The sequence below is a fragment of the Betta splendens genome, chromosome 16 (genome assembly GCF_900634795.4).
Source record: "Betta splendens chromosome 16, fBetSpl5.4, whole genome shotgun sequence".
NCBI lineage: Eukaryota > Metazoa > Chordata > Actinopteri > Anabantiformes > Osphronemidae > Betta > Betta splendens.
Genome location: NC_040896.2, coordinates 13,789,228 through 13,814,564, shown reverse-complemented (window position 1 = coordinate 13,814,564; position 25,337 = coordinate 13,789,228). Strand labels below are relative to the sequence as shown.

The following is a 25,337-nucleotide window of genomic DNA, read 5'->3' as shown; positions in this document are numbered from 1 at the left end:
CCACATAGAATAAATTATTATCCACTCCTGTTGTGACGCAGTAGTATTTTCTAAACTTTAACAATAAATAGACAAACTTAGTTCCTCTGGGAATTTGAAAAAATGAATAGATGTAAACCATAATGCTCTGGGCTGATATTGTGGCATGTATCCTGTAAAAGCCACGTCTCCATCTACACCCTAATCCCCGGCGCTGAATGTTTAAGAAAATGTCACATTCACAGAGCACGTACATACACGCCTGCAAAAACTTCACGATTTGCCTCAGACTTACTGTTTAATTCACTGTCAACGTGACAAAATACAGGTTCGCAGTCCTGTCTTCACATCTCTGGGTGACAAATCTGCAAGCATGCATACACATACAGTTATGTGCCCTTGGATGAGATGCCGTGTAGCAGCGTTGTGCAACTTCCTCCATGAGGTGCGTAAACATGATAAATATCAACGACTACGTAGGATACAAAGCCATTTACTAGTGTGGGGGAACGTGTGTGACTGAATACTGCAGTTTAAGAGAATTACTGACACTTGTTTGGACTCAGATTAGTACATGAAACTATATGTAAAAATACAGTACAGTACTGGGGCAGTAATGGGGATTTGAGGGAGAATGGAGTATTTTTTTAACGAAGGAGTGTTTTAATTGTCACAATTTGGCTTTGACCTTTGTGGTTTGACCAAAACCAGCAGAAACAAAGAGTTGAGATCTAGATTTAAATCAGCTCCAGATGATCCCCCTGGAGCTGGATACAGCAAGAGCAGATTTATTCTCTATGCCTAATAACACACATACCCCCTGTGCTCTTCAACAACTTTCCCTCAGAGCTGGTTCTTCTTGATACAATTTCTGCCTAGGGCATCATCAGAGTATGAATGTTTGACTATAATAAACAACACCACATTCATGTCATACTGAAATAAAGCTTTATATGAAACTCTGAGTCTTTACTTTTAGGCACAAGTGGTATTTGGACACATCCTATAATCAGGTACAGCATCGGACCTTGGCTGCAGTTCAGTGCGACTACAGCAGGACACAAACATACAAAATGCTGATGTGGTGACTTAAAATGGAAAATCAGGTACGAAAACCCCACGAACATTAAGTAAAAGACTAATCGAAACCTGTACTGTACATTAATTAAAATCTGCCACCAAGACGCACACATTCAGGCTATGCAGTAAAAACAGTTTAAGGCCACAAGCTTCCAGCAAGACACTTGATCCATTAAACTATAATCTCAGCAAACTGACCATTATACAGTAGAAATGATAAAACAGGAAGAAAAATCACCTGAGCTCCATTCCACACCTCGCTAAGTTACTGTACAGTAGTGTCTCAACACTAGCTGCTTTTAAAATGCATACGGTCGAAATCCCATCGTTTTCACAGCAGGAGGCCCAAAGGTCAGTGCCTCCAATGTAAACATGCTACGATCGTAATGCGATAGATGCGTCTCCTACACTGTGACGCTACTTATTTGTTTATTGTCAGAGGAAGATGCAAGCAGCGTGAACGCCTTTGCATTCGTGTGTGTACAGGCATTAGTCAGCGTCATGTCTGTAGTTCCGGACGTAGTAGTCATGGACGTACATCAGGATGGCGAAAGGCTGACCAATGATAATGGACATCCACACTGCAGCGTTGCCGTAGTTACCTCGCAGAAAGCGACCAACAAACCATGCTAGTGGAATCTGGGGAAAAAATTACAAATAGGTAATAGTTAATAAATGAGTGTGGGCCTAATTTCAGTCAAATAAAATAAGCGAAAACTCTACAGTAAGTAAATAATAATACCTGTGCCATCATGCCCAAGAAAGACCAAAGCCTGAACATCCTGAGAGGTACACTCACCAGATACTGGAGAACAAAACCATTACTAAGCATAATATCCACTGTCCATAAATTATAATCTGAACATCTGCACAAGAATGTTTAGCATTTAACAATTCTGACATCACCGTAGACTGAATGTGTCGGGAGAGAGTGCGGCTTACCTCATGGAAGAAAGCTGACAGGAAGAAGACAGCTGACTGGCTGACCATTTTACTAAATCCCTTCCTCAGCAGTGGCTTGTAAAAGTGGCTGGTCAAGTAAACCAGAAAGTAAATTATTCAGTTTAGAAGAAGCAACTCGACAACTAGGTTAGCTTAGTTAAACCGTTTTTATGCATTTGTTCTCCAAGTTTGCTCCTGATGTTATGTTGGTGCATGTGGAGAACGCTGGAGATTTATCACGACTCTTCCACTTGCTCTCACACAGGAAGATGAATGCCTTGTTCAGTTTTTCCTCTCTGCATCAAACAAGCTTCTGTCCCAATGTGTTCAGATCAATAAATTTTAGTGTTAGTGTGAGAGTAACTCACCGTAGACACCACTTGTGTACAGGAATGTTCCAGTTCTGCCAGAAATATGTCACCGTCTCCGAATTCCTGAAAGTGGAGTCAGCAAATAGAGTGTTGAGGAATTACAGGGTCTAAATAATGGATCTAAGGCAGTTTGATCAATATAGATGAATTTGACAAAGTGTGAAAATTGTATTGTCAGGAGTAAAAGGAAAAGTTATTATATTAGAAGGGAAGCCATCCTGCGTATATGCTCACATACTGTACATGAGCAAATCCATTCACATGAACACGCACTAAGGCCAGTGCATGTAGTGACTATGAACTGCATAGACTGAAAAACTGTCCGCCGCGCCTCATAAACAACGCTGACACACACTTACCACCAGTCCTTGTAAAACTGTCTGTCTCCAAAGCGGAGCAGCTCAGCGGTGAAGTTCAGAGACGAGTGGAAGAACGAGTAGAAAAACATCAGCCACAGCAAGTGATTAGGAACCTGGGGAAAAAATCCAAATGAGCTTTTCTGTCTAGTCTCATTATGACGCATGTATATGGCAAGATAGAAAACAATCTGAAAAAATTGTGTAAGTGTGTCTTTTTGGAAATACAGCAGAGGTGGAGTAAAAAAATAATAAGTGTGTTTTTGGAAATACAGCAGAGGTGGAGTAAAAAAATAATTGATGATAATTCTTTTGTTGTGTTTTTACTCACAGCTAATCTCAGGAGTCTCTCGGTCATCCTAGACAGATCCATGTCCTACAGTAGAGCAGACGAGAGAGTGGTGAATGGATGAAACCAGCATTCCATGACCCTACAGTATGTGTCATTCAGACTCATTTACCTCAAGTGGTTTCATGGAGCTTTGAATGATGGGAATCATCCACTGAATGAGAGAAAGGAAAAAATACGTATTTCACTTTATTGGGTCGACATCTATAACATCTTGTTGATCAGGAATTTAATTTCAGTGTAAGAGTATGAGAGAATTCAAAGAAAATAAATAATTTAAAACACTGTACCTGTTGTGTAAGACAAACCAACAGCTGAATAAAGAACAGCTGTGGAGACAGACACAGTGACAGCTTTCTTCATTATTTTCACATTAATTGGACAGTCATTAGCAGTAAATGGTAAATATACGCAGATGTGTTGGTGACTATCTCACCATCTCAAACAGTCTCCTCAGAAGGAAACTCATGCGAATCTTCGGAGAGCGAGGGAAGTTGAGCTCGTAGCACAGAGTTGGAGCCAAGACAAAGTAGTACATGTCTGCGGGCACACACAAGACACTTCATAAAATCAGAAGCTCAGAATAATCAAGATATCTGTCGGGCATGAATAAAAATGAGCTGAACCTGAACAGTTGCACTGCAGTACCTCTGATGGTGAGATTACCAGGATAGCACACCTTCCCACTGAACTGCTGTGGAGACGGACCTGTAGGCAGAAATAACACACACGTGTGAGGAGAGCGCAACAATTTACGGCTGCACCTCTTCTTGTTCAACTAGTGACTGTAGTATGAAGAGTTTGCCATTAGATGTCACTGTAACAGCATGAGCAAGAACAAGATGGACCGCTCCAGATCAATTTGAGCACTTAAAGCTTTTACAGTAGCTAGCTTGTGTTGAGTCTGTGTGTGTGTGTGTATGTGTGTGTGTGTGTGTGTGTGTGTGTGTGTGTGTGTGTGTGTCTTACAGGACAAGGAGCGGGCCAGCTTCTTGGCCTTGATGGTACTCAACTCCCTGCACCACAGGTTGACATCCTTATACGAGTACATCTTTAGGAAGAGAACGCTGTATGTACCAACGACGAACACACCACCAACTGAGAGAAAGAGAGAGAGAGATTTACCCATTAATATTGAACATTATAAGCATGAGAATATTGTAAGAATGATGCACATGCTGAAACCAGTGCAAACACGAGCCAACTGAGCCCTTTGCTTTATCAATGGTCACCATATGGTAGAAACGGATCACCCTGAACACTGCACTGCACAACACACATGCACACACCCAAATAGAAAGTGCCTGTTGTGCCAACAGGGTGAGGTGGAGGTCAGCACACCTGGCATCAAACCACAGCAGATCATATCCATTAACCATCTGTCCCTCTGGCTCAGTGCAGCTCTTGCACAGCCACAGCAGATAGTGATCACAGACTCACAATGCTCCACTGTCACTGTGGAATTGATGTGTATTTTCTCAGTGTGTTGATTTACCAATTCAAACCAACAGGCTTCATGTTGTTGCAGTAAGATGCATTTTTGATCATGGCAAAAAGTTCAAACTTGTCCCACTCTCACAAACACCAACCGAGACAATTCCAGCTTTTATGCGTATGCACTATGGGTAATTACCCAAGGCTGATGATGAACATGACAAGCAGCACCTTCCTTAATCATTCTGCTCTCTGCTTCTTTTAGTTCAGCTGCTGTGCTGTATGCAAATGTACCAAAATAGGTCAAAGTGTTTGTTTGCTTGAAGTCCATTTGCCCGTTTAACGATTCATTTTCAACATACAGTATTTTACTTGTTGATCCTCATCAATTTTATTGTGTGATGAATACAAGAAACTGCAAGAAATGAAGTTGAATGAAACAGCTGAATAGTTTAATATCTCCCGGCGTGGCTGAATACTGCCTGCATAAGCAGAGTGTGACAGTGTGTTTTATGACTTCTTGTAAAACACTTCTGGATGTCAGAGGCAGTAGAAACCATAAAATGATAGTGGGAGATGGCAGTGGGGAACCGTTCCCAACTGGCCTCATCAATACAGCATTCCCCAAAAGGAAGTCGATGCAATTTAAAAAAGGCCTAATGACGGATGTTTGCGATATCCCTAGTGTAACGGATGAACAGCAGTTGAATAAGGAGCGTCCAGTTAATACAGTAGCTCCTTTTACACACACATCTGCCCCCTGTCATTGACCTTCCTGCGTGAACAGCAGCGCAGAAAGGACAACAGACAAACAGATGGACTGACACCTTCACCACTTCACCTCCCAGCGAGACAAGCGATGAGAGGGGAGGATACAATAACTGCAGAGGAGCGCAGAATTAACAGTGTTTTGAACTAAATTAGCACTAAAACATGTGGCAAACGACACCAGAAACTCACTGCGTGCCTGCCTGATGGTCCAGCTGAAAGTATCCGAGCTAAACATAATGTGGAAGCGGGCGCGACGTGCTGCACATGGGGGACGTTTGTGGATTAATTTCCAATGTGACCTTGGCAGTGAAACATTGCTTTGCGTTAAGCACACATAGGCAGAGCATAAAACCTGGAGTCACTCTTTACAAAACGGTGCGGGCCACAGGTAATGAGGATAACAGGTTGGCTAAGGCATCCCACTAGAGATCTGAGCCTTTTTAATTACTTGAACAGGAAACAGAGGCTATTTAGGTGACAAATACAGTTTGGACCATGTAGTGACAATATATCATAAGTGAACTGCCTCGAAGACAGAACGTGACCCTTGGACGACCTAATCTCTACTCTTACCTACAGTAGGTCCCTGCTCTGCTCTCCTCAAAGCCAGCTGGAAATAATCCAGTCATGACCAACTGGTCCATTACCACTAGCTGATTACAATTATTACGCCGCATGAGGGATGTCTTTTACTGCGCTATCAAACTGGTCGGCTGTTTCTCTCAAGGGCAAGGATGTGAAATGTCCTTTTAACCGTTTCAATTACGCAGCGTTCCATTTTATACATGTGGCCACGCTGCAAACTACCACAACAGATAATAGCTTGTTAGATGCTACTGGTCAGCAAACCTGTATGTCTTTGCACAATATTTTACCTGGGGTTGTAGAAGGGACCAAGAGGACCACTGCAGCAGGGAAAGTTAGCATGACTGCCATGTTAATACAATGGACCAGAAATCCCACACGTTCACTGAATGTACCCTGGGTAGTAAAAGAAAAAAGCAAAGATCTATTTTTAGATCTATATATTTTTTAAGAAAAGTAATAAATATGACAAAAACTTATTCATAAGTACATTTCAAGCATTAGACACATGTTTACTGTCCTCAGGGCTACATGGTTGGCTACGGTGGCCTAGTAAAGCTTTAAACAACTCATGATCTTTTATATTCACACCAAACAGGCAGAGCATAACTGAATGTGCCCTAAATGCAGATGGTGAAACTAATTCTCCCATTTAACATTTGTGGATGCGGTCGGGCAGGGTCAGCTAGTCAGCTAGTTTCAGACAACAGTTTTAGAAAAATAATCCCTCCTGGGACGCGGGAGTGCTCTGAATTCAACAGTTCGGTTCAAATCCACAGCGCTCCAACGTTTCAGTGCCTGGAGGGTTTCTCCACTCACCTTCGACAGCTGCCTTTCTGTGTAGAGAGCCACCAGAATGAACACATTGGACACTGTCAAAACACAACCAGAGATCTGTGTCACTTCATGGAAAACAGTTGATGTTCCGTTTGTCTACTACAGGTCCCAGTTGCACCAAGTCTCGGAAAGGGAAAACATCTCAGCTCAAATTCCCCATTTCTGCCGGGATTGTAGACTAAAACTGTCACCTGCTGACTCATAAAATGGAAGTTAAAGCATTGTGTCACATTACTAATAGGGAACGTGTCAGTTGAGACAGGAAATGTATGAGCCAAGTAGTAATTGCATCAGTTTTGCCTAATTGTGAGAGGTGGATCAATACTGTTGATATGTTATAATTAGATGAATAAAACTGTTTGTTTGATAATTAGATAAATATCCACACTTTACCATTCTTGGGTTATTCTTGAGCCAGCAGCAGTTCGAATTTCAATTATATTTCTCAAGCCCAGTTATTAACTTAATAACAAAATAATTGTGGCCAGTAATCAGATTAGTGAGTTTTATGTGAGATGCAATTTAGATGTTTTATGTAGATCTTGCCCCTTTTTAGGTTTCATAAGGATCGTCAGAGAACCTCACGGCTGAGTGAACCTAAAGAATCTTAAGGCCTGTAGATTACTGTGACAAGACTAAACTCAGCCACATTCACATCACATAGCTGCAGCAGCTGTTTGGTTTGAAGACCCGCATCTTTGCTTTCACATGCTTACTTTAGAGTCAACAGATGCGTGAAGGGTCAGAGATTTGTGTGTGCTGCCGTTCCAAATCGATTTTTCATGTCCAGTCACGGGCTTTTTCATGATTTTATCATGTAAGAAAGAGTTACAGTAATTCCTTACAGGCAGCTCTGTTTCATGTGACAGTGACCAACAATGTGCACTACACACAAGTGAAAGCTGCCTAATGGCATAATGTTCAGTTAGTTAGACGAAGCACGAATCCCTCCCTGAATTTGCTGAAAATATGTCCATCACACATCAACCATCTGAACAACAGGGATGACAAGAAAATCATAGCATAGCTCTAGTGGAGACAGGCCTGTTCATCATGGGCTACTGAGTCCACTTGTGCAACGAAGTGAGACAACGAAACCAAACAGCACCTGCTAAACACACCTTCCATCAGGTATGTACTGTATCGAGTAGCTTTGAGGTGAAGTTAGAGAGCTGTAAACATAATGTGCTGGAAAAACACAGCGTTTTTATGGAATCTATTTTTGTGTGGTCTTTCACAGGCCAGTGGCCTTTATGTAAAACCTTCCAAATGCACTACTTTGCAGACAGGCTATCACAAAGTGTACACGCTGTACTTATTTACTCTGTGTGGGGTAAATGTATGTGGGAGGGGGCGTGAACTGCTGCAGTAACTCTAGACGCACCACATAAGCTCTGGGACTTCACTTCTTCCCCGTGTGTGATACTGTACACACCCTCCCACTCTCACCTGTGCATTGCCCACCATCACTGCAGTCATTTACCTGAACTCCATCCATTCGCCTCCAGCTCATCAGCTCGCTACCTGCCACAGCCCTTCACTCCCCCCCTTCTCCAAGCTGCCAGTCTCTATTCATTTCTGCTTTTTAACCCTCTCCTCAATCATCTATACATGTGTATCCACTACATTTTCTTTTCCATTCAATCCTTCCTGTACATCTTCACCTCACTTATCCCTCATCCCTCTTTCTCTTCCTTTCCCTGCAGCAGAGTGCCAGTGTGTATAAGTATATAGGGCAGGTGATTGTCCCTCCAGAGACACTGTGAGCTGCAGCACTGCAGAATTTCACTGCAATACCATATAAATAAATATATATAAAATATATATACTTTTACTTAGCAATTTGAACATGGCATACGCCTAAATCTGTGTTTAAACAAAGCATGCCTTAGAATTCGGTTACAATTATTATTATAAATCATTGTTTCCTTTCGAAGATATGTGTTTATTGGCTTACTGCAAAAGCTGCAGAAGGTACAGTACTTACCAATGAGCAGGCATGCTGCTGGCCAGCTGTAGGGATCCTTCAGAAACAAAGAAATCACCTGAATAGGGTCCACCAGTACACCATACCTGACAAACACACAAAACTAATTAAAACCTAATTTCTTCATTACAAACAACACTTCAGTATACAATAACTGTTACAGAAACTATTACGCTTACGCGTTAATAGTTCATAATTTGAAACTCCTTCATTGTTTTGAATATCTGATATGTTTAAACAGTGCAGGAATTAGAAATGATTCATGTAAAATTTGTGCTTTTAATAAGACAAACTTACTTTAACAGGTTTTCTAAGAAGAGACGAGCATTACTCAGCACCTGCAATAAAAACCACAAGTTAAAGATGTCACTGTGTAGCACCGTGTTTCTGTTCGACGCACAATAATCCTTGTCCCTTTCTCCCTGTTTATACTGTGTATCTTTCCCATAGTTTCTTTCATGTTAATGAAACAAACTTGTCTTTCCATGTCACCTCTCCCCTCCCCCACACTTTTTTTTCTCCTGGTTCTCCAATCACTTCTTCCCATATTTGTGCACACCTTCAATATTTATCCACCTCATTCTATTGTTCTCTGCTCCCTCCTCCGCTCTCTCATTCTTCATAAATGGATTGTAACATTGCATTACCCAGGGGAAAGGCTTTATGTCAGACAGAGGTTCAGTGGGGTTGATAGAAAACCTACTTTGATTTGCACTGTCTGTTAAGCAGGAGGCCTGATGTAAAACAGAATCTGATGTCTTACCAGCATCACTACACACCAGTTGAGGATTCCTCTGTAGTTGTTGTAACCACTGGTTGAGCTCAGCAGGGACTCCTGAGCCTTGTGACAGCTGCATACATACGACAAATGGATGGACCGATCATATTAGAGAATATGAGGAAAGCAGACAGCAGTGTCTTTTAAAGATCTACACTGACCTCCATCCGTGAGCTTTAGTAAACAAAAACACAAAAAGAAAAGTACTATCCCCATATTAGCCCAAACTTAAACTTAAAAGAGTCTTAATTTAAACTTTGTGGACTATAAAATAACAGTATTACGAAACCTGGACCCATATGAGAACAACCCCCCCTTCACGTCGACCCCCAGCGTCTTTATTTACGCACCTGGTTAATGACTCGAGCGCGCGCGTGGCCCTGAAATGCTCAACCTCCCTGACAAGTCTATTTGAACTAGCTAACTTCATGTTACGACAACTAAAGAATTGTTCGCGGGAAGAATTAGCCGGCTCCGAACCGCTCGGTTCGGTAAGTTCTGCGGCCTCACCTCAGCGTGTCGCTTAAGTCATTCCTGTCCTTCTTCTTCTCGCTCCTGCTCTTAGCCTGGACCGTCTCCACCGCCCGGCCACGTCGGTTCTCCGGCCCGGTGCTGCCGCCCGGGCTCCCGAACGCCGCCGCGGACCTCTCGTCCAGCGGCGGCAAACTTATTCCCGCCGCGAAAGTCGCCCTTCTCCTGAGCGCGAGGGGCCCGGCCGCGTCCATGCTGACAGGAGACCTGCGGGGGAAACTTAGCCGCGACTCGACGCTCGGCACGCAGGCATGGCGTGGAGGCGAGGAGGGCTGCGAGGCAACCCGATTTCCGCACGGTCGACTGGGAGGTGGGAGTGCGCTGGAGCCGCCTCCTGCGCCCGCCTCGGGAGCTGACTCACACCCAGAGGGTTCACTCACGCGAGCGGGGGCGACGCTCCGAATGGCCTTTTAGCAGCGCTACAATGTAGCTGTCGCGCGTGCTGGTCGTAGCACATGTTACAGTATGTAGCTTGAATGCTATCAGCCCTTCTGGCTACAAAGTTACAGAACGTGTTTATTAAAAAGCACTTGTTGCTGCACATCAGTTTGTGAAAACAAAATAAGTATCACGCAACTACTAAGTCCGGACCTGCAGCAACGTGAATTGTACAGTAACAGGGCTGTAAGAGAGGTTTGAATAAGCAACGTCATTGAACTGAAGCACCATCCTCCTCATGGAGATAAGAGACCAATAAAGTCACACAGGAGGTGAGCTTTGGAGGTGTCATAGACACAGGATGTGTCCTAACTAGCACCAGGGCCCCATGGCAGTTTATAGAAGTATGGGGTTAATGATATATGGGGCTATATGAAAGTGTTTATGGGATGGGAATGTCCTTTCCTTCTCTTCCAGTACTGTGTGTTTATGCATATGAAGGTGAGAAGTGATCAGTGGTATTGATCCAAGGCTATCAGCCCTTCTGGCTACAAAGTTGTTTTAGAATAATGAGCCTGTCTGCATCTGCTACACAGGACACTTTGGGAATCAATAGGAAACTTATGAAGTAATTGTTTTAACTCCTAATGTTATGGATGAGCTGCATGGACAGTATTAAACTCTGTTGAATAACCCCCCTGCCTTTTTCTATCTTTCTTTGTGGTGATTGTAAACATTAAAAGCTGGTGAGGATTTGCATCGTAAGACAAACAGTTGTGTTGCTGTATAACATTTTGCCTGTTTAACAAACTACAGTATTTTCCTCAGGGAGCATGGGGATTGTGAATCCACCGAAGAGACATCAGCAGTAGAATACCCACAGCCTTGTCTACGATCCTGCCATATGAACCAGTAGAGGGAGTCCAAGGCTTGAAGCCTTCTGGTGAGTCAGCCTTTTAAAGTAACTTTCACCATATTATTATTCTTTATTAGCCTCATGAGGGCTCTAGAGTGTCATTTTGAACTCAACTTTTTAAAGGTATCTGTTTAATAACCGATGCTGAGAACAAACATGTACCATTATTATATACATGTTTTTATTGTAATTCAAGTATGAATAGGTGCCAAAAATATTATTGGGTTGTTATTTTTATATTACATACTTGGTAATGAAAATGGTTTTGTAAGTGACGGAAATCAAAAGTAAACTTGGGCCCTTTTCCTTCTCTTTCCTGAAGTGTACCACAGAAGCCACTCTGTTGCGTGTAAGTCTCCTAATGCTCCGCAGATCAAGTTATTTTTGATAACGGCTACCCATTTAAAATTTAGAGAATAAGAGGTTTTAGCTATGCATTATTCATACTTTCTGTAGGGCCTCAAAAAACGAACCTTTCGACTGGCTCACCGTGTGAGCTTCCAGAAGCGGGTGGGAACACACACTTTTCTTTTCATACGTCTTTCCCTTTTGTTCCTGTCTCTCGCTGTGGAAACATGACCTTTAAGTGACCTTTTCACTATTTAATAACCTTGTATTTCTCTGTCGCCCTATACACTGTACAACGTTTGACCAAAAATAAAGACACCTAAACACCACATTCACATTTGACATTTTGCGTATCTTATCCTGGCAACGCAGGCTTTAGTCCGCTCCACTCTCAGGACTCTGCAGGCCTGTCAAGTTTTTATTCAATATAAGACTGAGAGAAACAGCAAACTGGAAAATGCCTTTCTCACGGCATGCAACACTTTAGGTTTGGAAATTAATTGAAGTTGAAATTGAAATTTCTTATCCAAAATTACAGGCTATGTCCTTACATTATGTACCTGTCCACCCTAGCATGTAGCATCCCTGTTGTTAAATCTTTCAGCGAGTTAAAAATGTTTACATCGAGTTAAGCCATTTCCGCCCTGGCACTTGCTCAAGGCAACGTGGGAGAGAGAAAGACTGTGTGATTCAAAACACAGATAGAAGGTGATGGAAAGAGGGACGGAAGATAAATATAGAGACGCGGGAACAAGAGAGAAATAGTAAGATGGGGGGGGTGCAGAGAGAGGGAGAGGGCTTTCACTTCCTATCTGCTGTTTATCTCTCTCCCTCCATCTGGTGAGGCAGGGGGAGTGAGAGATAGTGTTTGCCCTTGCAGGTTGTAATGAAGCTACAGAAGGATAGATGATTCACTTTAACACAGGCGGCAGAGAAACACACACGCTAACATTTGTCAGCTGACCTGAGTGCCGGAGCGCCTGCGAGTTTGACGGTCGTAGGAGCATGTTTGACAATAGAGACCGATGCTGATTAGAAGAGTGGATGGATGGAGAGAGTGCGGGCGGGCGGGCGAGCGAGTACGCGCATGCATGTGCTCCCTGTGTTTGAACCTGCATTATTGATGTGCGTTAGCACGTTCAAGCACATGCATCTTTGCAGGATTATAATGCTTTTCAGTTTCATGTGTTCACATGTTCAGCCTCACGTCGCTATGCGTGCGCGCCTGTTTTTGTGCGAGTACTTATCTGTACACGCACCTGTGGGTGTGTAATGTGAGCGAGCGCCTCACAAGAGAGACTGATAGAGGCGTCATCACGCCGGTAGAGCGCTTGGCGCCACGTCAGCACTTCTGCAGTTCAGCCAAGGACTCCTGCGCACACTGTCCATCCATCTCCACATGTCTGAGGAAGGAACAGGGTGAGAGGGAGAGAAAGAATGAAAGACAGATAAGATGGGAGGGGAAACGGGGGATGTAGCAATGAATGATACCCAGCCTTCCCGTGTCAAGGACCCTGGGATAGATCAGCTTCATACGGCTGCCTGCTTCAGACTGAACACTCAACCAAGTTGCTAGCAGGGTTTTACCTTTTGAGCATCTGGCCGGTGGTCCATATCCGTGTTCCTGGCTCAAGCTGCATGGTGCATTACTGGACTCTTAGCTCAAATTTCCCTATGGAAAAATGAGCTCCAGTCATCCATGGAGCTTTTGCTTCTGTTGGCTTTTTAATAGTGAAATAACCTTCAGGTTCCCTGCCACACTCTGGAAATCTGACCTTCTGCTTAGCTCATAATTCTGAGGCTTTAAAAGAATTAACAATTAGTAACTAGTAACACTATGATTCAGATTTTTACTTTGTTCATTGATAATTAAATCAGTCTTCACCAATACTGTCTGCATAACATGTGAACTAGTTTTTCCCGCATCTTTTTATTTTTAGGAATCAAGTAAGGAATTATACTGTATCATAATCAAATATTGTTATTTTTGGCAGGACTGAGAGTTCTCTGTTTGCATAGTTTGGAAATCTCATAAATAATTTGTGCCTAAGAAAACTCAGTCAATAACTGTAATATTCTGTACTCAGTGGCTGAGCTGTACAAATAATAAAACCTGGGACAACAGCAGCTGTGTGCTGGTGAAATATCTTGTTTTACCTATACAAACAGTACTATTGTGCTGTATGCAGTAGTAGAGCAGCAGTCAGGATTGCCTGGTCCTCATCCCATCTCTCACTGAGATGTGCAGTACTTTAAATAAAAAACCTGAGAGGAAAGAACATCCTCCTATTAGTGAAAACCTGATCTGCAAGACAATCTACAGGCATAGTCTAGTAGGATTGCTTTATAGGTTTGCATGTGCAATTTGTCTCTATACATTCATTACTGTATATTATTGTTTGTGAAATAATGTGACATCTCTTACTACTTCTAGTTAGTATGTTCTATGTCTTGTCTACACAAAATAACTATTACATTTAGATGTTAAAATATTGAACCTAAAGTCAAGTACACTTATATAAGGTAGAAGGTTCCAATCAGAGCAGTTTACCACTGTTGTGATGAGCAAGCGGCAGGCAGAGTTTCATGCCACCTAAAATAGTCTGACTAGCTTCAAAATATTAAAGGGCACAAGTGGGAGTTGGAGAGAAATAACTTAGAAGGACAAGATGGTTGTTTTCATGTGCATACATTGTGTGTGTGTGTGTGCGTGTGCGTGTGCGTGTGTGTGTGTGTGTGTGAAGCAGACCATGTTTAACAGTTGGCCTGGGGAAATGTCATTCACCACTCGCTACGCGAGTGTGAGGTAGAAGGGAAATGATTTTGTACGGGACTGAATGCAGAATCATTTTATCTGTTTCATTTGTGGCCTCTGTGTTTTCCCTTGCGTGAAATGGGTGAGTTTGGTCTCTTCACCTAAAAGAATTTGATTAGATCAGGTTTCACTGGAGGGATGTTAAAACCTGCATGCTATCTGAACTCAGGGCCACAGCTTGGTGTTTTTTTTATTTATATATCACTGATGTGTGGCTTCTTTGAGGCAGCATTAGTCATTTTGAGGTCCGTTTGTGAGCGCATAAAGTAATAATCCTCTGTCACACATACACGCGCACAGAATCAGTTTGCTGATCTGTTAGAGTTGACGCATTCTTGCACTCGTTAGTTCACACTCATGAATTTTCACTAGGATGCAATATTATGATGTCATAATGTCTTCTGCAAAAGATTGATTCTTACAGCAATGAATTTCTAATCTTTTCACCCGTAGTGAGTCACTTCCATTTCTAATCTGTGCTGTTTGGTCAGTTGTATATATGTGTACACACGTCTACAGCTGACAAACTAGTACACTTTTTTACTTTTCTGATTCGACTATGAAGAACAGGTGATACAGTAATTGGCTGCAGGCACATGAAGCATTAAAGCACCCCCACCTGTACCCAGGCAGTTGAAAACAGAAGCTATTCCTCAATGTGACAAGTGGGATGTGATGAAAAACTCAAATAAAAGATGCCAAGAGATCTTTGAGGCCTCACAATGTTTCAGGAAGTTTGTGGGATATTATCAGCTTCAGTCAATATTATTATTAGTTCAGGTCTTAAAAGTAAGATTTGATCGTTCAAATTTTGCAGTAATGCATATTGACGACAACAACAGTTTTCACTTTTAAACATTTGCCCTAAAACTACAAATAAATTCTGTGAGGGGAACAAACAACACTCAAAACCAACTTGTCAGCTCCATTTAATTGTCACTGAAAAATCAGCACTCATTAGCACTGCAAAATCCTACAAGATGCTAATTTGTTAGTTTGTGACACAAGCATCACAACTTAGGCCATCTTAGAAACCCTTAGAAACTTCAGATTTCCTAAAATTGAGCAGCGTGTTCTAAAGGCGAGGCTGCGACGCTCATGTTAACTTTAACCTTTGTGCGACTACAGATAATTCCTCCTCCTTTATCTCCAGCTCACGGCAGTCATCTATGACTTCAAAATAGGACGGTACAGTAATGCTTTCTTACCCTAAGAGTGCTCAAGGGTAAACGTTTAGAAATGGGAAAGGTGGGGAAAGATGGAGATTTGAAGAGTTACAAGACGAGAGGCGAGGTGTCCTTTAGTCACAGGGTTATGAAGCATTTTATCACAGCTTTGCTCTGACTCTGCAGCTCCTCTGACATTATCAACCTCACACTCTGTGAAAGCAGAGCTCGGCGAGAAAACTGCAGCACGGCAGTCTTCAAACGGGCGCCTCAAACATGTGCACAATTCCCAGCATTTGGAGCCAGATGTCTTTGTATGCAAATGTGGGATCAATTCTGTTTTGATGAAAGAAAACGTACAAGTTCAGTCTGGCCGTCTGCTGCTGTTTACATTGTGTCCTAGTTTTAACGGATTCGTAATCAAAGGCTTTTGTCTTTCTGTGCTGTGTTGAACTCTGAGCTGTAATGGAAGAATAAATTGAAGTGCCAAGATTTCAGGATACAATTATGTTTTATCTGCTGCTTATTATTTCACAAACATACACACACAGTGAAGTGATGCCCTCCACACTCTAAATACAGACTATAAATATGGAAGGGCTGTATGCGTTTTCACATACACAAATGTATATCACCAGGCACTCAAGGTTTTGTTTTGTTTCATTAACTGCAGCAATTGTGAGTTAATTCTCAAAGTTAATAATTTCACAGTACTCCCCTCTATTATAATTACACATTTAACTGCATGTTCGAATTAATTGCGCTACATCTTCAGACCCTCTTGTCGGTTGCTGATAAAGTCCATCTCTGTTCAGTGTTCCCCGCTTATGTTTCACGAGGTCAGTATTGTTTATTGGGATTTTCCCGTTCTACTGTACTGTACACAGTACTGTACTGTACTGTACACAGTACAGTACAGTAGAATGGGAACTGTACACAGAGTTTGCAGTCACTTATCTTGTTGAAGAGCATACTCATTACTTTAAAACATTTGGATTAGCTCAGTACAGTAGCGTGTTAAGATGTCCATGGTTTCCATGGGATGAATCAGATCAAATTTAAACCCATACTTCCATTGAATTACGGTTAAAGCTCTGCTGTGCTGAGAGCAGCCTCACAGAGCCGCTTGCTTGTAGAGACCCTTCGTTATGTTGGTTGTAACAATGAGTCTTTTTACCCAAAATAACTACAATCAACTGAAACATGTGAAAATCAAATCTACTGATAAATGTGAACAGTTGTGATAATATTATAATATATATTGCAAATTGCCTTCACCATTAACATTGCATATATTTCCATATTTCTCAGTATGTGTCTGCATCAAAAATACATTCAGTTTAAGCATGTGATGATGATGCTGTTTGTGTTAATGAAGGCAGAAGATGTTGTTTATTTGGAGCTGCTTAATTAGCAGCAACAGTAATGACGCCACATGGGACACAGTGTTGGTATCTGGACGGCCGGGATACGATGATTATTTAGCCTGGATTTGTCCAAGAAGCTGTTCTTTTTACCCTCCACACACACACACACACACACACACACACACACACACACACACACACACACACACACACACACACACACACACACACACACACACGCAAGCAACTCTACTGGCATCAGCTCAAGAGAGATGTGTGTGTGTGTGTGTGTGTGTGTGTGTGTGTGTGTGTGTGTGTGTGTGTGTGTGTGTGTGTGTGTGTGTGTGTGTGTGTGTGTGTGTGTGTGTGTGTGTGTGTGTTTGTTTGTTTTTTATCCCTTTGTTTTGAAATGGGTACAGGTGATTACATGTGTATGAAAGTGTCACAGGACACGTTTTAGTAAGTGAGCAAAAAAGAGAGAGAGGGTGAGACAGATACAGAGCAGTGTATGACAAAGCTGAGCATCCCTTGGTATTTCAATACAAGTTGTTTTAGCCGGAATTTCATCATTGTTTGGATTTAGCTAGCCGCTGTAGCTAAGTAGCTTGTGACAGGTTTACACATTTGGATCTTGTTTTTTTTTTTTCTGAAAGCATGGACACTGAGTGTATTTTTGATGTACATGTAGACTCATGCTTAGAAACAGCATTACTAGAAAAACAGATTATTTGTAGTATAAGTAGCAAATGTGTGGGCAACGTCTTTAAATCTACAGCAGCATAAATTCCTGATAGTGACGTGAGCAAACATGTTGTATATAGAACAGTGTCTGTATTTAATGGGCAGCAGAATGAAGATATGCTCTAAAGCACTCCCAGCCATTTGTAGACACCCGACTAGAATGAACAGTAACTGCATAATTGTAATTGCTCTCCTGTCTGCCGCATGCTCAGGTTTCTAGTTCACTTCGCCTGTTTACTTTCTGCACCTGCAACATACAAGGATTTCTCACCACACGTGCAGCTACGTGTGAGTGTTTGCCTGTGTGTGCATAGATTTGTCAGAAACGCCAATTTCAGCATTTCAGCTGACGCAGGCTGGCATTGAAGGAGCAGAAACTGCAATGAGACTGACAACACGCTTTCTCCTCCTTCCTCCTCTTCCCTGCATCCCTGCTACTCCACTCTATTCTTGTCTCCTCTTCATCCTCCTCCTATCCCTTCCAATTATTGCCTCTCATTTCTCCCCTCTCTAACCTCTCCCTTCTTTGACTTTCGTCTCGTCGTTTCCTTTCTGCTCTCCCGTGTCACCCATACTCTGTCTGTGTTGTCACCTTATCCTCATTACTGTGGCTTCTTCTCGGTGTAGTATTGATGGAAGCAACAGACCAGCCCACATTAACACTAACTTACTGAGCAGTTTCTGAGACACTATTAAACACTGAGGGGCAGTTTCTCTGTGGGTGTGCAGTATTGTTTGGTAGCATATGCATATACTTGGTTCTTTCTGAAATTGTTGACAGTGACCAGCTTGTCTGGTTTATTGGTAAGTGAGACAAGTTCATACAAAATTATATATTCTTTTTTAGCCAACCCATTTTTGACTGTGTAAGTATTTATAGATACTTATATACATGGAAACTCCCATGGTCTTTTAGCAGATCATGAGCTAAGCTGCTGAGCCTCTCAGCTAAGGGAGTAAGTTCAGCATCACTTTTCTTACTTTTGCCTTTATTCGAGACATGGGTTGCTTGTTGTTGTTGTTGTGTTTTGTCTCGCTGTAATTACTTTCATTAATATTATGCTTGCACATGTGGAGAATCACAGAAAATTTATTGTCTCAGCAGTGAGAAACTCTGCAGAGACGTGGATAATTTCACAGATGTTGAGTGGGGTTTTCTGGTCCCCGTGAGCTCTTCGCACAACATCTATCCATCTAACAATAGGCACCGTATTACAGCTTGAATAAAAGCATTTGTAAGTTCCTGATCAAAGTCTTTAGTTGAACAGAGACTTGTGAAAGCTGGGTCTCCACGCAATACATCTCTGTCAGCATAGGGGGGTGATTCTGTGCCAGCCTTTATGATGACCATATCTTAAAATGATTTACAGGCCTCTACACCACCGCTGAAAAAATCCATGTATCATCAAGGTTTGATTTTATTACCCCTTTACTGTAAGGGAATGTTCACTTCATTACCTGAGGGTGGAGGTATTGAGCTCTGCATCTTTGTCCAACCTGAGGAAACTGTGCTACAATGCTAACATCTGTAGGAGTCACAGAAATAGAGACGGAAGCAAGCAGAGGAAAATGAGGGGAAGAGAGTGAAGGATGGAACGAAGAAGAAACCTGAACAGGAGCGATAGGGGAGAAAAATGGATAATGGAGTAAAGGGGAGAATCATTTGTTGCATGAAGTAAAGCCTTGTAAAATAAAATTTAGAATATGCAGAATCGAATCATACACTTGGTGGCAATGAAATCATGTAAAACAGACAGTAAAGAGAGGGAACGAAGTCTGATACGAGAGAGAGCGAAAGCTGGTGCAACAGTGGATCAATACTTTACTGCTGGGTGCTGAAATGGTGGTGGCAACTGTCTCCTTGAGTTTCCCACTTAGCTGCACAGACACACACACACACACACACACACACACACACACACACACACACACACACACACACACACACACACAGGCTGATGCTCGCATGCATCAAACACAGCGTCTCAAGCTGTTACCAGGCCTTATTTGAAGAAAGCACCTGTTACGCATGCGAGTTGGAGTCAAACTGCTGTGTTACATCTTTGTAGGTCTACATAACAAGGGACTTCATAAATAGATGAAGGATCTGGAATGTGGAATGTACTACATCATGCATTATATATCTGCATCCATACACCGTAGGAGATCTTTATATATCTGACTTGCCTTTATTCCCTGGCCAAACACTCTCACCTTCACTTTTCTTCTAAATCTTTTCTAAGACTAAGAACTCGGTCCCCAGCCTTATCAGTTGCCTCCTCTTTCCATCTGTCCACAGTGCCATGAAGCTTACTCCTGGTGATGCCCTAGGCACAGTGTGTTTGTATTTTATTGCAAAATGTGCATCTCTATACCTGTTATCTATAAAGCATGGGGCCAGTCTGAAACTCACAATGGCATCACAGCAAGTTGCTTATGCATGAATATCTGATACAGTCTAAACAAATTTTGATATTTTATATTTATTCTTGCCTTTGGGTTTATGTGCTGCAGGATTCCTGACAAAGCTTCAGATACTGACACAGAAGAACATGCGGATGATAACAGATGCACAGAGCAAATCACTACATCCACATCTGTCAATGTGAAGGCAGCCTAACCCCATTATCCAGTCCTGGCAGTTCAGTGCAGCGCCGTACGCTAGCTATGCTCGTCTTATTGATCTCAAGACAGTTTAGAGTTATCAGAGAACACTGCAGACTCGTAGTCCTTGTGGTGTTTAGGTTTGTTTCCTTTGTGCTTTGAAAAGCACTTGAAAGACGAACAATAATTCATCCTGTCACAGGTTATGAGCTGAAAAGATGAAAGTTAAAAACACAACGCGCCCTCACTGGGCTGGTGCGTGTGAAAAATGCCCACCTGTGGGGACGCAGCACTTGAGCAATGGTGATGCAGACTTTATATTTTGTAGGGTTCTGGTGTGGTACAACATCTCGAGTTGTTCTGAATCATCGTTCCTTGTGCTTTGGAAGAAAATGGAAACAAAACATCTTGCTGTGCTCCCAGACGTCATACTGAGTATTACAGTGTACTTCTTTAATATCCATCCAATATTTTTCAATATCAACTTATATTATGTGAAATTGTGACAGGCCAGAAACCGCACCTAGTTCATTGGAGTCCACAGTCACTCCATAATGCTAGAGACTCATTAAAGCTGTTCCTACTGTACTGGATCTGCTGTGAGGAAAACACCAGATTGCAAAAAGGCATTAAAGTTTGGCAGTATGTAATTATATGCGATTAAAAGCACATGCTGTATGTTCTGTAGAGGTTCTGGCAAATGAAGTGAAAGAACACATGGACTACTGTATCCGGCAGCACTGACGCTATTGCATCGTATTGTTTTAAGATCGCAAACATCACTGTGCGAAATACTTGCAGGGAACGCCTTTAATTTCCCTTCATGCTAATCTTAAGCAGAGTTTAGGAGGGCACAGGTGTTACAGATGACATTCACAGTGGCTCTGTTCAGGTTTCCTGCTCATCCACACAGTGAGACGTCGAGCCAGCACAATCAACAGCAGCACCCTGAAACTGAAGCAGCTAAAGGGAAATCAGGCGTCTCTAAATGTATTAGTTACACATGGCCATACGATCTGTACATCTTAAATGTCTGCCCCTGGTGAATGTCACGTCTTTTTTAAGTGTTTCTTTCATTTTCTTTAATTTAAGGGATTATATGTCATAAACGTAAAGCGTCACATGTTGTGAATGTGGCGTCATCTCAGTGTAAAATTGTGTAAATTTGAAGCTAAGCTACACTCGGGTCATAAAATATCTCCTTAAGGTTGCTATGTAAAGTTAAGCCCTTCTGCGATAACCTAGACTGATGTATGGCTCTGTTATGAGCTTACACTTAAAATGAGGGAAGCCGCGAGTCTGAAAGCTGAGGAAGGTCTTACAGGGATCACATCAAAGTCTATGAAGATTACAGCAGTTTGGAAAATTATCCTCGAAGCATGTTTAGCAGAGTCTTAAATGGAGGTGGGACACAAAGTTTAAATGTTACATGAAATGGATCTTTAGCACAAAATCTATTACAGAACTGTTTCACATCAAATGGTCCCTTTGTGCTCCCAAAACCTTTGACTGGCAGACAGATTATACATCTTTTTTATGCTCAAGCATTCATTTTTGTCATAAATAAACCGTGCATCGTGACCGAATGAAAAGGAAATGACTTCCTTTACTGCACCCAGTCCTGTTCTACAGAAACACTGCGTGTTCCACTTCAGGCTCATTCATCTGTCTAAAAGCAGCACAGACAGAACCTAAAACCTCATTTTAGAATTTTAATGCACTGTCCCCACCTACAGACGCACAAAGAGTTAACATTTTGATGAGGATTGTTTAGACGTTACTCCTCCCATTCTGTGTGTGTTTGCTGATTTGTCTTTTGACAGTGAGTCGTCAGTCCCTGCTGTGCCTTCTGGCTTGATGAGAACATCAAGAGGCCTTTGTGACTCATGGCTGAGTTTGTGTGTGTGTCTTAATTTGTGTGTGTGTGTTTTGGTACCTGTCAGGCACTAAGTGGATGAGGTTTCATACAAATTTCAGATGCTTTTTTTGTTGTTTTAATTAGTCCTCCTCGTTATTTAGGAGAAGTCTCGCGTAAGTGTTATTATAGTCTTATAGTTAAGATTTTGCTTTTCCACCAGTTAACACATACTGTATTAGTGGTGTTTAGTGACAGTAGTACCAACATTTATCGTTTCTGTTTTGTACTGAGGTCGAGTGGTGGAGAGTATTGATCTTAGCTACAGTATGAGGTAGTTTCCTCATACATCATTTAAAGAGACTACAGTAGTATATAAGCTTTGAATGGTTTACACATTTACAAGCAGTAAAATGTTTAAAATTATTAAACAAATTAAGAACAGGGAGGCATGGTCCTTCTGTTTTTCACTGTACAATAAGTTCAAGCATGGGAGTTAGTCAGCACTAACTCTAATGTTAATTTTTATTTTTTTCTGGTGTTGATGTACAGTAATAATATCATAAAGACTGAATCACAAATTTGATAAATAATTGAACTAATAACATCCTCGCAACATAAACATGTTGGAAGTGATCTAAAGGTGCTAGCAGCAAATTAATGCAACATAAAATAACAAAAATAAAGCGTAATGTGTCACAGGTCACCTGGATAAAAAAACATCAAAATCTAAATGACGCCTTCACCATAAGGAATCAGTCATCCTGTGCTTTTCAGCCTGTAGTTGTGTGAGATAGGGCCTTGCTGTACTCCAGGGCTCCCTCAAAGTCCCTGTTATTTACTTAATAGATCATAATAGGTCCCTTCTTTAGTACTGTACACACCTTACTGTGTGTGACGGTGTGGACTAAGAGCATTTGATCTTGCCTTTTAAACAAAGCCTCATTTGCATCATCGTGGTTCTGTGGGTCCAGCAAAGCCTAACAAACAAGTGTAGAGCTGCAGAGCTCGACGCTGGGATGCTGATTGTGGGAGCCATCGGATTCAGTGTTCATGTAAAAAAATGTGGCTTAATGCAGGTTTAATGATATCGACTGTCACAGACACAGAGACTCGATTTTTCACTGAGCTCAACAAGCCACTGAGCCAGTGCATTAGTTTAGAGTTTGTTTTCCCTCCCTCTGTATTTCTCCTCCCTTCCTCTCTCTAAACATAACAACCCTGAAGAAAAGGCTTTTTTACTCAACCTAAGACACTAACATTTCCTCTGCTGCCTTATCATTTAAAAAGGGGAATGATGTACGCCACCTGCAGTTATTTGCTGCTCTGTAATTCTTTGCCATTTGTCAATACGAGCCTCTTGCGGAGTGAATTTACATAAACCTGTAACAGCACCGCTTTATCATTTAATTGGTCCCTGGTGAGAGAGACACTGTAACATGCAAATAACAGAAAAACTCACAGAAAACGAATTGAATCACAAGTGGTTGTTTGACGACGGTGTTTTTGGCTTGAAGAAGAGTTTTCACTCAGGTTCATGGCGGCATCTGTGGAGATGTGACTGGATTTTGTTGCATCAAGTAAAAGCTAATGTTCATTAGGTAAGAGTAGGTCTCAGGTGGCGTTTTCTGCTCGATGAGGTTACTTACAGTACGTACAGTACTTTACCAGGCTCAGTACAATATAAGCACCAATCATAAAGCATAAGGCGGATTAGATGTTGCTTTGGATTGTTTACTGTACTGCAGCTGCCAATAACCTGGGGGTCTCTGCTTCTCCCTCTCCTCTGGAATGGTGGTCTGACCTGCTGATCCTGGATCTTACTCAACATTGGCAGATACTGACATCGGGAATTAGGCCAAAGGGGGAAAAAGTACACTTTCAAAGTTGTGAAAAACCCGCTCCTGGAAAACCGTCCTCCCTCTGTGAACTGTTTTCTTGACGTGTTCTCATTGCATTGGTCTAAATGTTTAATAACGGCCTTTCCGCTGCATGAACTGTAACTCAGCCACTCTGTTGCTGAACGTGGCGGTGAGGTAGGCCTGAGGTTTGATGGCTTTGTTGTTTATTCTCCAGGGAGCAGTTCATTTATCATACACAAAGGAGGAGTGGGAGCGGTGTGATGACACGGGCTGCTGCTGCATGCTGCAGGTACTGTACATGTATGTGTATCCACTGTAGACAGGACATGCAGCAGATGGGTCTAATACTTATATTGGTAAATGGCCATAATACTGAACAATTAGACTATACTGTTAAACAGTGCATGGTGCTGGGGAATTTAAAATTGGAACCGCTAAATACAGAAATGTCTTTAGGATTATTATTATTATTATTATTATTATTATCATAAACCTCAGAGCACAGTCCTGCTGCTAGTCACCACAGCCTTGTGAAAAGGGGGTGGACCCCCTCAGAAGCCGCCTCTACCAGGTGGATAAGCCTCGGTTCAGAACATGTGAATAGTGATCCGGCGTGGTGGCGCTTTAACGGCGTCTTTGATTACGTGTGTGGACGAGGACATGCTGACTTAGTTCCTCAAAGCCCGGGCTGATTGGCCCCCACGGACACATGGGCGCGCTGATTGGCTCAGGGCTTACAGGGGGCAGCAAGCAGGAAGCTCTCAACGAATGAGAGATGCTCAATCTTCCAGCTCCCCAGACAGCCACAAGCTAAATTGTGCTGAGCTGTAACTATTTCTATGAGTGTGTTTCTTTTTCTCTTTCTAGTCTTTTCCTGTGTGTGTTTGCTTCACAATTTAAGTTGAACTATCTCTCTACAACCCTCTGTCTCCTACCAGTTGTATAATTCTATCTTTCTGTCTCTGTAACTTTCTCCGTTTTCTCACACCATCTCACACGTTCTCATATTTTCTCCTTCTGCTTTCTTCGGTCTGCACTTATGCTCCTTTTCTCTTTTTTTTCCTCTTGTTTTTTTTCCCCCCTTTCAGAAAATTGTCTTCTGTGTTAAAAGGAGACAGAGGAGATTGGCTAGCATTTCCACAGTGAAAGAGAGGCTCTGTAAAGAGGTTGTAAAAATTACTCCTCCGTGGGGAAATACCCACAGCTGTATTAAGATCTCTCCGTCTACTTTTCTTTTAAACGGCTCCCATTCTCCGGCTAATTGTTTTGAAGGCAGGCCGGTAAA

The 25,337-nt window shown here is 42.1% G+C and overlaps 1 protein-coding gene and 1 long non-coding RNA gene across 6 annotated transcripts in view; one reads left to right on the top strand and one right to left on the bottom strand.

The window, feature by feature from the left end:
* Positions 1-910: 910 nt before the first annotated feature.
* On the bottom strand, positions 911-10,194 carry dgat1b (diacylglycerol O-acyltransferase 1b). The gene is made up of 17 exons (XM_029128150.3): positions 9,980-10,194; positions 9,455-9,542; positions 8,989-9,029; positions 8,692-8,777; positions 6,687-6,739; positions 6,158-6,263; positions 4,047-4,175; positions 3,726-3,785; positions 3,514-3,617; positions 3,368-3,406; positions 3,190-3,231; positions 3,060-3,104; positions 2,732-2,844; positions 2,370-2,435; positions 2,002-2,089; positions 1,802-1,864; positions 911-1,698 (listed from the first exon to the last, which is right to left on the bottom strand). The coding sequence occupies exons 1-17, from the start codon at positions 10,192-10,194 to the stop codon at positions 1,549-1,551; spliced, it is 1,488 nt and encodes a 495-aa protein (XP_028983983.1). The 3' UTR covers positions 911-1,548.
* A 375-nt stretch (positions 10,195-10,569) lies between these two features.
* Positions 10,570-25,337, top strand: part of LOC114842547 (uncharacterized) — a 93,203-nt gene continuing 78,435 nt past the window's right edge. For 3 of the 5 annotated variants that reach the window (XR_008692845.1, XR_008692844.1, XR_003783450.3), the window contains exons 1-2: positions 10,570-10,710; positions 11,207-11,321. This is a non-coding gene — a long non-coding RNA (uncharacterized LOC114842547). Of the gene's footprint in view, positions 10,711-11,206; positions 11,322-24,266; positions 24,342-25,337 lie in introns of all 5 variants that reach the window. The other 2 variants (XR_008692843.1, XR_008692846.1) reach the window with 1 other exon arrangement.